The 11,923-nt window shown below is 36.7% G+C and overlaps 1 protein-coding gene across 2 annotated transcripts in view; it reads left to right on the forward strand.

The window, feature by feature from the left end:
• The window catches only part of LOC117793638 (protein sprint), a 129,070-nt gene extending 120,578 nt beyond the window's left edge, over positions 1-8,492 (forward strand). The window contains exons 1-3 of one of the 2 annotated variants that reach the window (XM_034634007.1): positions 4,353-5,652; positions 6,289-7,115; positions 7,864-8,489. In XM_034634007.1, the coding sequence (XP_034489898.1) occupies positions 4,641-5,652; positions 6,289-7,115; positions 7,864-8,196 (2,172 nt within the window). In that variant the 5' untranslated portion in view covers positions 4,353-4,640 and the 3' untranslated portion in view covers positions 8,197-8,489. Of the gene's footprint in view, positions 1-4,352; positions 5,653-6,288; positions 7,116-7,863 lie in introns of those variants that run through there. The other variant, XM_034634006.1, reaches the window with a different exon arrangement.
• The last annotated feature ends 3,431 nt before the right edge of the window (positions 8,493-11,923 follow it).

Here is an 11,923-nt window from a genome sequence, read left to right on the forward strand (position 1 = left end):
CTGTGATCTTTAAGAGTAGAAATGAGCGCAAGGTTGGAAGACTTGACTGCAAAAAATAAATGAATAAAGAAAATATAAAATAATCATAGATGAACTAGAAGAATTCAAAATGGAAGCAAGGAAACAGGAAACGATCTTTATGTTCGCTTTAAACTCAAAGCTCACAATCAACTTGAACGATCTTGTTGATCTTCAATAATTGAAACTTTGGATCGCCACACTTCAGTGGGGCGGCATCAACTCATCTTGAGGATGATGATGATGATCCTCATCCATTATAATATGCTCAATTTGCAATCAGTTGTTATTGTTGCATCATACGAGTTAAACACGCGCCATGGCCTCCATCAAGTCAGCAGCTGAACGACGCGTCGTCGTCGTCATCAAATTGAACGATTGATGGATTGAACACGGGTTTTACGAATCACGGATTATGGATGATTACGGATTGGGGAAAGACAAATCGCATCAAAGCGAATCAATAAGACGCATCGAGGAACTCACTTTACCGGCTCAAACTGGAAAAAGAAAAATAAAACTAGTAGAAAAGACTACAGGCGAGCGAACCGGACTGTGAGAGACCGTGTAGTTATGTACCGTATTTCTTAAACAATTGCGATATGTAGCTCGTCACGTAATTCCATTATTTGCTTAATTTGGGCGCGAAAAAATGCTCAAATAAACTTAATCTATTTAGAATGTAAAGGAATCTACATACCAAATGTTGTGTGTCTAGCTCTTATGAAAGCTAAAATTTAGTTCATACAGATTGTTGATTGAGCAAGAATAACTATATATGCCATAGAAATACTTGTTTTGTCTGAAATGCCTTCTTCTGTGTGTTACACACATATTGCATTTCGATAAACCTAAAATACCCTTTGTACTTTTTAAGTACAGGGTCTAAGGACACACAGCGTTGACTATCAGTCACTGTCTTAGTCGCAGTCGTAGGCTTCTCTTTTCTTCGTCGGTCTGCAGTCTACAGTCTACGATCTGCAGACTACAAAGCCTTTGCCGAAACTTATCTGCCGCTCGCAATGCATTCTTCCCATTTTCTCTTCTCCCTTTCTCTATATCTCTCTCTCTCTCTCTCTCTCTGACTCTCTCTTTATACTTACCTCTTTTCCCTTCTCTCCCTCTTTTCCAACCTTGTGACTTAACTGCGTCGCAGTTTGCAAGCCAAACAAATTTGATAAGTTTGGATCGAGTCTATCTCTCTCTCTCTTTCTCTCTCTTACTATATAAATATTGGAGCAATTGTCGTCGTCTTGCACTTTGGAATATAAACCGCAGTGTTCTTATCAGCGCGCGTTTTAAAACGCGCCGTGTCTCGTCTCAATGGGATGCGTAATTTGTTCAGTGAAGAATGCGTGGAGAGTGTAGAATGTGTAGATTGTCAAGAGAGATGCGTTTCAACTGTTATTTTAGGTCAACGTCTGATGAAATGCACACAATTATATCGCACGCGTTTTATTTTTAGCGCGTTTTAAAACGCGCACACTATTTTTAGCACCTCCCCACACTACAAACTCCTACTCTGGTCCAGACCAATGGGCACGTGTCTGATACCGTTTCCATATATGCACATATGCAGTTGATATTTGCATGAAGATCATCATAAAATGTAATTAGACAACCTAAAGGTTGTTGTCAAGCTAATAACAATTCGCACTTCGTTTTGATAAGCGGGAAAAAAAACTCGATAACATCCCCGAACAATAACAACAATAACGGAGACAGTTCGCTGAACTTTCCTTGGATAACAAAACAACTGCAAATAATTTAAATAAATAGAAAATAAATCCGAAAACAAATGTAGCTCAAGGTCACCTTTAACTAACTCAAGTTAACTGAGAACTAAATTTCAATAAATCAAAACTTTATCCATCTGAAATATTCAGGAAATAACGTTTATAAATAAACTATAAGTATGGCAAAAATGAATAATTTATCTTTTTAAGTGACAATTTTATAAATTTTTACATGATATTGGAGAACGTAAACTGAGCTCCGATTGTAAAAAAAATAACCATTTTGATTTTTTTGAGGAAATAACTGTATGTTACAATAATGTCCGACGCACATAAACACCTTCAAAAAAACGCATCCTAGAGTTCTGAAAAGGTTTTTCATAATTGCGCAGCAAAAAAAAAAAGAAAAAAGAGTCTTAGAAAGCTGATGCAATTGCAAGGTGCTATTGCAAACTGTAACTAGACAAACTCGGGATCTCTGATCATTGTCTTCCGTTCAATAGATCATAATAGCATCTATATGTATGCTAGAAAATGGAGGCACGCTTAGAACAATATTTCATTGTTGTCTCCCATTAAATTTGATGGCGTCATTCTCAGTAAACATTAGACAGACTGTCTTTACACCAATGTAAATAATATAGAAATAGAGCTCGATCTCTCCCACTCTCCTTCTTTACTCTGTTTGATCTACTGTCAACATGGTCATCGTCTACGCTATGATTAACAGAGCTGTGATTTACAGCTGTTTTCCAGCTCTAAGCTAGATCTATGAATCAACATTTTTTAATCTCAATAGCCTTGCAACTCTAAAATTTAGTCTCTCTCTCTCTCTCTCGATATCTTGCTCATTCTCTGCGTTACCTGTGGAATTCTTAAGCCAATGCAAAATTCTGTTTACCTGAACACGTACTGATTGCGTATTGAATGGTTCGCTTTATCAGGTATCTTAAGTTATTTGACGCCCTTTAGTCATCATCAAGTTGTGTTACAGATGGACGCAAGTGCTAGGGATGGGCTCATAAACTACAAGGAATATTGATATATAACCAAAAAACCATAAATTTCTTGGTTAGCTTACACCCAGGATAAAAAATAATTTAGGTTTGTGCACTGTGAGATTTTGTGTCAAATAAAATCCTGTAATTTTTTCCATGTTATATACAACGGTGTCTTGATATACTCTAAAAACTCTATTATAATTAAATAATAAAAACAAATGTTTTTTAAAAAACTATTTTTATAGGGTATCCTGCTTTCAAACACTGTTGACTAAAACATCTCTTCTCTATAAATGCGAATTATTTCATATATATATATTTATATCATCTTTTAATCGTAACATACAAAATCCAGTAAACTAACCTCAAATGTGACTAAATCTAACCTCAAAAGTTGTATATAACATAAATCATTAGCGAGCATTAAAATGAAGTTTTACAACTTCATAATATATAACATACATAGATTGATATAGAGTGGCGATATCTTATTCATTTGCGTACTGTCTCGTCTTATATTTGTGAGTCAACTCTAGTCTCTCTCTCTCTCTCTATCTCTTTCTGTGCTCTCTGCGTATCCTCGCCCCTCCCATTCCCTTTGCCCTGCAACTGTGATTCATTGCAATTTCCTCTTGACACAGTTTTTCTCCCAGGCTGCAAGTCTGCCTGATATTCTTGTACTCTCGTCCCATTAAAAATGGATAGAAAATGGTTGAAAAGTTATTCACTATGCGATACAATAAAGTATAGTTTTGATCAGTAAATTCGATTTAAGAGCTAGAGATTTCAAATTTGGTGTGCTTGTCTCTGTACACAATTTATTTATATGCAGATCAAGCTGATTTAAAAAAAATAAAAATAATAATAAAATAAAAAGAATTGCCAAATTAATTGTAGTGTTGGCCTTAAAATTTCATTCCGATGCGATAATAAACTTGAAAATTATTACAAAAAAAAACTATTAGTAGCGTCATGTCCAAAAAAAAAGAATAATTATAAATAATTTAGTTAGTGTTAGAGTATCTAAATATAAAATATTTTGACGATCGACGTTTTTATAATAGTTTTGTTCTTTATGCACAATCATTTTCATTTTTTAAACATAAAGTGATATTTTAAGAATTATATCGAGATGCTAAAATCAAGAATTTTAAATTTAAAATATGAGAGTGTTTTTTTTTCCTGTGTAGAGTAACTGGTGGTCGATATTCCCTTGGCCATTACGTACTTATTACTTGGTGCAACTTGCGCAAAAATAAAGATGTGGCAGGTAACTTGCGATTGCAAGTTGCGGTTCCGGGAAATCCCAAAGGTATACGGGAAATGCGTGATGTAGCGGTACCTGGGACAGGCAGAGAGCGAAAAAAAGAGATAGCAAGGGGGAGGGTAGGAACAGGTAGGAGGATAGTAGGACAGGTCGAGTGGGCGGCGGGATTAGTGAGGCAGAGCAGCAGGGAGAGAGAGAGAGACAGACAAATGAGGTCGCTGCGTTATTTAGAGCGCTGCCTCAGCTGGCGTTGACGGCGACGTCGCGCTATCTTTACGTCGGGGCAGCGACGTCGACGCTGACGTCAACGCTGACTGCACGCGGTTGCAGTCTTATAAACTAATGCATATGAAGTTCAGCATTAGTTTTGCATTGGCCGCTTTTAGAGCAACAACACGAAAACACACACACGCACACACACACTCTCTCACACACTCACACGGAGAGTCACACGCTGCGTGATAAGAATTGCAGACAGACAGCTAGAAAGAGAAGGAAGGAGAGTGAAGCAGACAATCGATAACAATTGATCGATAACAGCGTGAGAGCTTGTGCCGATGAGAAACTTGCGTTTTCGCCAATTCGTTTTAGCTGGCAAAAATCGTTATAGAATCCATCATGAGCTGGTTCAAAAAATCGTCGCGCGCAAATCCCGTGAACCCGCCCCAACGCCCTCCAACAACAACAACAACAGCAAATAATAATTGCAACGATAATGTGGATCTATCGAAATCATTATGCAGTTTGAATGAACAGCGCATTGAACGCCTCGAGCCTGAAGAATTCTTTCATGATCCCGTCCATGTGCGACATTACAAGGAGGAAGCATTATTTCTCAGCTTTATGGCCGAGTGGGAAATTGTCGAGCATCCGCCGCAGGAGAATTTCTTTTCTGGTGATTTTGAAGAAGAGTTGTTGCAACAACGCACACAACACCAAACACAACACACACCTGTAATAAATACAAATTTGGATGAGAAATTCAAACCAGCAACGAAGCGTAGAAAACGCAAATTTCTGGAGCTGCTATTTGTGGATAATATACAAACTGGAATTGTGCTGCCAATTGATATGCAGCAAGAACAGCAGCAGCAGCAACAACAACAACAACAACAACAACTGTCTAGCAGTGTGCTCTGCAAAAAATCGAAATATGCCAGCAGCAGTTTCTCCAGTCTCGGCTCCACAACAACTGTAAATACGACGGCTACCTGTCCGCAACAGGTGCTCAAAGACTGCCGCATCAATCGCAAGCAACTGAAGACTGAAGCCCTCGCCGGCTCCATAATGGGTGCCATTGGTAAATGTCCAAATCCCACAACGACATATCCCAATCCAGAAACGGATCTCAGCTCTAGCCAGGATATTTGTCATCCGAGTGATCGCAATACCTGCGATCATTATGATATCAAGCAATTCTTTCATCTCGATGATCATGGCAATATATTGCTTAACATGACGCATATTGTCGAATGCCAGGCGATGGGAATATCGCTTCAGGCGCAAAGTCAACGTCTTTATAGAAGCTATCGTCGGAACTGCGAGTGTGCCGATGAGAGAGTATGCCAAACCCAGGGCTGCTGTGCTCCATTGATCTGTTTATTTCGACTGATATATCGACTGCTATTTGGTAAGAATCTGTCAAGAATTCAGTGATCCTCACGACATTGAAAGTATGGGTATATGAATAAGTGTTTGGCTTAGATGGTTTAGTTTCTCAATCTCCCGATCTCATTGATCTTTCTCTGTAACGCTCTTAGGGAATGTAAAAGATTTCTTAACGATCATTTCCAATTTTTTTCAATATCTTAATATCTATAATCGAATCGTAGAAAGAAGTGTAAAACAATGTCTGTTAATGAAGTGATATTTAAAGAAAGACAATTTTCTTTAATAACTATCTCCATCTCTATCTTTTTCTAAACTCATGACGATCTTTCTTTTCCGCTCGTTCATAGATTGCAAAGATCTCTGGTGATCTGTGCTCTCTTTTTCCCACACAGAACTTTAAATGATCGTCATGCATCTACCGGAATCGTTGTTCTCCTTTGAATTCAATTTTTGCTGCTTAAGTGATCTTAAATGATCTTCGCTCTCATTTTATCACTTGAAACTAATGACAATGACTAGAAGAATATCTGTTTCTGTCTTTCTTTGTCACAACTGAAATCTACACATCTTACACTGTACTTAAGTACACAATAAGCTATCTCTATCTTTAAGAATCTGCTGCAGTTCTCTAATTGATTTTTCTCAACCTTTTCAGGTCACCCCCGCAACAAGATCAATGTACAGAGCGTGGGACCTGGAGACTCGCTGCGTGCATATACCCTGCAATTGGCCCAAGATCCGAGCTCGACATTTGCCCGCAACATTGAGAACTTTATCAGTTGCACCAAGGAGTCAAGGGAGGCGGTGCCACAGGTGATAATGCGCAACATGCGTCAGTTTATGAGCGGCATGAAGAACTATCTGGTTAAGCATGGCGAGGGTAAATTCCATGCCGAATTGGAATCGGCTCGGGCTCGTCTCAAGCCCGATGAATTTCTCAATCTCGATGCGATGCTGGAGACGGTGATGCATCAGTTGGTGGTGTTGCCACTACGCGAGCATCTCTATGGCATCTTTGTGGACTATTACAAGCGCAGCGAGGACATTCAGCTGTTGGCCCAGAATGTTCGTTATGCCTGTGAGCGAGATGCCACAGATTTTGGCATACGTGCCACTGTGACGCCACCATCACAGACCGCATTGCGTCTGATTGCCAATCTGTTGTGGCGCCTGCAGGAGGCCGAGTTGCCACTCGATAAACTGGAGCTCTTCCTTTGCGTCATCTCAACGGTGTTCGATGCAACGGGTTGTCCACGTGGCCAACAACTGGGAGCCGATGATTTCCTTCCCGTGCTGGTCTATGTTGTGGCCAAATGCGGATTTGTTGGCGCCGAAATCGAGGCCGAATTCATGTGGGGTCTGTTGCAACCGACGCTGCTCAATGGCGAGCCGGGCTATTACCTCACCGCCCTCTGCAGTGCCGTCCAGGTGCTCAAGACGTTCATGGCTTCCGAGGGGGAGAGCGGCAGCGGTTCCCTAGACGTAAGTACAAAAAACACTCGTATCGACTCCTATTTTTAGCGACAATAACTCTAGCCACAGTTTTTTTTCACCTACCTCAAATATCTCAATTTTATAATTAGATCCAAAACAAATTACACTTTGAATGTAAATGAAAATTTAAATAATAACTAATGAAAAGTAAATAAAGTTCAAAAATAAATTCCCACTAAACAAGCCTTAAAGAATAAAATAAAAAAAACTCTCCTGATCAAAGTAACGACTTTTTTCTCAGCTTTCACATTTTATGCTTTTATTTCAAATGTTCTTTTGCTGGAAGTTTGATATTTTTGATAACCCTTTTCCCAATAAGAAAGTAAATGTACTTTTTTTCCCGTTCTTACACATTTTCATCCCTTATTAAAAGTCTACATTTAATTTGAATAATTTGTGTAACACAAAATTAACTTTTTAAAATTTTTTCTTTCACTACGCTCTTTTTTCTATATTTGTTCAAAAACAAAAATCTATTGGAAATTTGAAAGATAGAAAATTTTTAAAATACGTATTTCTTTTATTTTATCGCATAAATTCTTTTGATTGGAAATTTGGCAGACAACGAATGTAAATTTTTAATAGTTTAAAAAACTACATGTTTTCTTGTAAAATTGTATATAAATTTAGGGCTTTGGCGCTAACGTTATTGTCGCTGTTAGGACTCTTTATCCTATTTATTATAAATATATATAGATATACAGACAACTAATCAATATTTTCTTAAATCTTTTAGTGGCGTTCCAGCTGTCTGCCCGCCTGCTCCAGCGTGTTGCGAGTCATCATACCCGATGAATGCAATGGATCCTTGCAGACACGCACTTTGCCCGTGCGTCCGCATACGACAACGCGGGAGGTGTGCAGGATTATCGCTCATAAGGCGCGCATTACGAATCCGCAGGATTATGCACTCTTCAAGTTGGTCGATGGCGAGGAGACGCTGCTAACTGATGCCGAATGTCCGCAGGATGCGAGACTCGCTGCAAAAGGCAAACACTGTATGTTGGCCTATAAGAGAATCGATGCCAAGATCGCTTGGCCAACAGCTGCTCAGCCGGGTAGTCATTGAGCAATTATAATCGCCTACCCTCAACCCTACATCCATCCTGCCCCTATCTTGCTCACTAATCACAAGCATATTTGATTAATAATTTATTATTATTACATTAAAATATACTTAGTAGCCTGTAAGTAAAGCTAATTAACGCTAATACATCTAATGTGTACTAAACAACAACAGTATTGAGTTAAGAGCGGTTTTTTTTTTTTTGGTCGTCATCATCAATCATCTCGTCAATCAATCATCAATCAATCATTTAAATCAAAAACACACAACAAGCGAAATGTAATTGTTTGTTCAGAATCTTTTTTTTTTGCTAATAAATATACGATTAAAAAAAATATATTACAATATATATAAACTATATAACTATGTATACATATACAGTTATGTATATATACAAATATAAACATATATCTATTATATACATCTATATAAACATATACATACGTAGCGCGTAGTGGGCCAAGAGTTTTGCACAAGGTCATTTTTTCTAAAGGCTAATCCTGATATACACACAGACACACAAAAGAAACACACACACACACAGACTGTCTTTAAATGTAAACTGATTAAATCCCTATAGAAGATATCTTTATGTATACCTATCCATATCTTAATCAATCAACAGACCAATTAAGCAAACAAAACAATCACAGTTTTTAAAGAGAATGCATTTTAGAGCAACAACAATTACAGTACACTCTCACTCTCACACACACACACATACAGCATACACACTCACACAAACACTAACACTAACACATACACACACCAAGGCATTTATAGCAAAGTTTTTAATGGGTGGGTTATAACACATTTACATCTAACTTAATAATATTAACGTTTAACTTTAATATTTATATGTACAACTAAATAACAAGAACAAAAACAACAACAAACAACCAACAACTGCTATCAGAAAAATGTTTTTTTTTGTGTTTTTTTTTTTAATGTATACTTTGTAAAATATAGCAAACCACAAGGCAATTATTTAATTAATAATAATAATAAACAATTATAATGGAAACTTGTTTAATTTGTTGTTTTAATATTACAGCTTAAAGTATGCTACATTTTCGGCTGCAAGCAACTCTTGAAATATTTGTAGCACAGCTTTAGGATGTGATTCACTTGCAGCTGTATGGAATTAAAATTTTATTCAATATATTCTCAAAAGGCGCGATTTATTAATCACACAGTGAAGTATTTATTTGTTTGCCTACTTTTAAAAAAAAGAGTTATTAACAAATATTTATTTATTTGTTTATTTATTTATGGCAACAGAGGCGTTAAGCTTATAACCAGGAATTGTATAATAATCCCATTTCAAACAAACTTGGTCGGAGTATATAAGACCAATGCAAATATAATATTTGTGAGATTAATATGTACTTAAAATAATTTTTATCAAGATTAAAAAAAACTTCAAAATGTGAATGTTATGTACTAGTTATGAGTGAACTTTGCGATATTTAATTTTCATTGCTGCGCCTTAGAATTCTTAAGATTAAATGAAATTAAATATGACAAGGTTTTGTACCAGTAAACAGTAAAATAGCCGACAATGCAACGATCTGCAATTGCACCAAATGACGGGGTATCCTTATAAACATTTATTTTAAACCTTTTTTTTATTATTTTTAAAATAAAAATTTTGTAATTACATTATTTCGTAACTTTTTTTGTGAGACCTGCTTGTTACGAAAAAAATTTAATTGGATTTCGAAATAGTGAAGTTCGTTAGTATTTTATGGGAAATTTTCCTTAAATTTGGCTAAGCATACTGACGAATTTTAAGCAAAATTCCCGAATTATTGATGCTGAATTTTGCAGCTTGTGTCGCCACTTAAAGCAGTCAATGGGAAACGACGCGACAGACAATTGATAATTGATTTGCTTAATAGATTATAGATTATGGATCCAGGGTCAAAATCGTCAGCGTACACGTACATTGGGAAATTCATAATCAACATATGCCTGGACACTTTGTTAGTGTGTGTGATCTTGTTGTGGTTTTTTTCACTGAATGCAGCAATTTCACAAGACATTAATTAAATTGTACTGTCGCCTTTTTATTGTACTTGTTTTAATCTTTGGCCCATCTATTGCTGTTATTGCTATATATACACACATGAATGTGTTTATATGGACTATTTTGTTTGTTTATAGCATATTCAGTTAGGTTTGATAAGGACCACACACAGGCACATTTCAAAGAATTAGAAACGTGCGCAAAAATCGCGTGCGTCTTGCCAGCGTTTTTAAACGCGCCCAGCGGGTAATAGCCTCCCAGTGGCAGAGACAAACGGCCGCCACTGTCCCCGTTATTGGCACTTGGAATACCAGCTGCTCATAAATTGCACCAATTTCATTTGATTGAATTGTAAGTACAAAATGTCTAAATACATACAATATATTTACAATATACTATGTATTGTGTATATACATATTTGTTTGTATGTAAAAATCGCAAACTGATCAAGCTGCCAAAGTCGCGCTGCTTGATCGCGTCGCGTCTCTCATATTTGTGTATTGTATTTTTGGCTTGCCGCCTTATCAGCAACGGCGCCGATAGAGACAACAAAGCAACAGCAATAAAACGACTGCTTTCAGCGCAATATGCTGGAATAATAGTTACCCTTTAGTTGCTCTGTATTAGTTTTACTTATGTCCATGTCCTGACAGCTTAATGGCGACTTCAGTTTTTTTTTTTACAACGTTGCCACATTTGCTAGCTTTACACTTTAAGTTCAGCCTGGCAACTTTTCCACAGGAATTGTACCAAAAAATTAATCAATTGAAGCCTTGTATCGACATAGGGTTGCCAGAATGCAATTGATACTGACATCTTTTCAAGGAACATGAGAATAATCGGTTGAATAGCTTTTAAATAACTCAACCGATTCTTATCCTTGCAACTGTTACAACCGTTGTCATAAGTATAGGCTACCCAATTGCCAAATTTATTGAGTGCAGGGTATTTAAAAGGTCCAATGAAGCGATAATCAACAACTTTTTGCACCCCAGATGTGCTGAGACTCAGAGAATCACACGAAGTCGCAGACTGTCGGGCCGGGGGAAACTAGTGCAGCGGAGGGTGTCCCCGTCTTCTTTCGTTAGAGGCACTTAAGTACACAGAGTAAAATGAATATACTAACTAATAAATATACTACAATATTATAAATACATACATACGCATGTACGTAGAGGGCAGCAATTAATAATTACTGGAGTCAAGTGGGACGTTTGATAACTTTGGCAATACGACAGTATCTGGGGGAAAACATTGATAAGTTAGGATCATAAATGACCAAGTACCCAATACCCAAAGTATGGGAAAGTTGATAATAAAGTTCTGCTGAGTTATGAATTCCATTGATATATATTTATATACGGTTTAAATTAAATGCATCATTTTGTTCATATCTCAAACAATTAACAAATCAAAAGCTTTTAATAATAAAAATATAATGGTATAATCTTATTTATTTGGAAATCAAATAAAAATTATTATTGAATTACGAGTACTAATCACAAATGCAAGTCTTGATTTTAATTTGATGATGACTTTATTATACTGGGTACTTGAAAGAGTTTGTTCTACGAGAGAGACTAAAAAATGAAGCATTGGCTTGACTTTATCTTCATTCAAATGCATTCAAGTGACAAGCACTTGTAAATACAGTTGAGAATATAAATAAATACATTTTATTAATTATTATTAAATATGATT

The sequence above is a fragment of the Drosophila innubila genome, chromosome X (genome assembly GCF_004354385.1).
Source record: "Drosophila innubila isolate TH190305 chromosome X, UK_Dinn_1.0, whole genome shotgun sequence".
NCBI lineage: Eukaryota > Metazoa > Arthropoda > Insecta > Diptera > Drosophilidae > Drosophila > Drosophila innubila.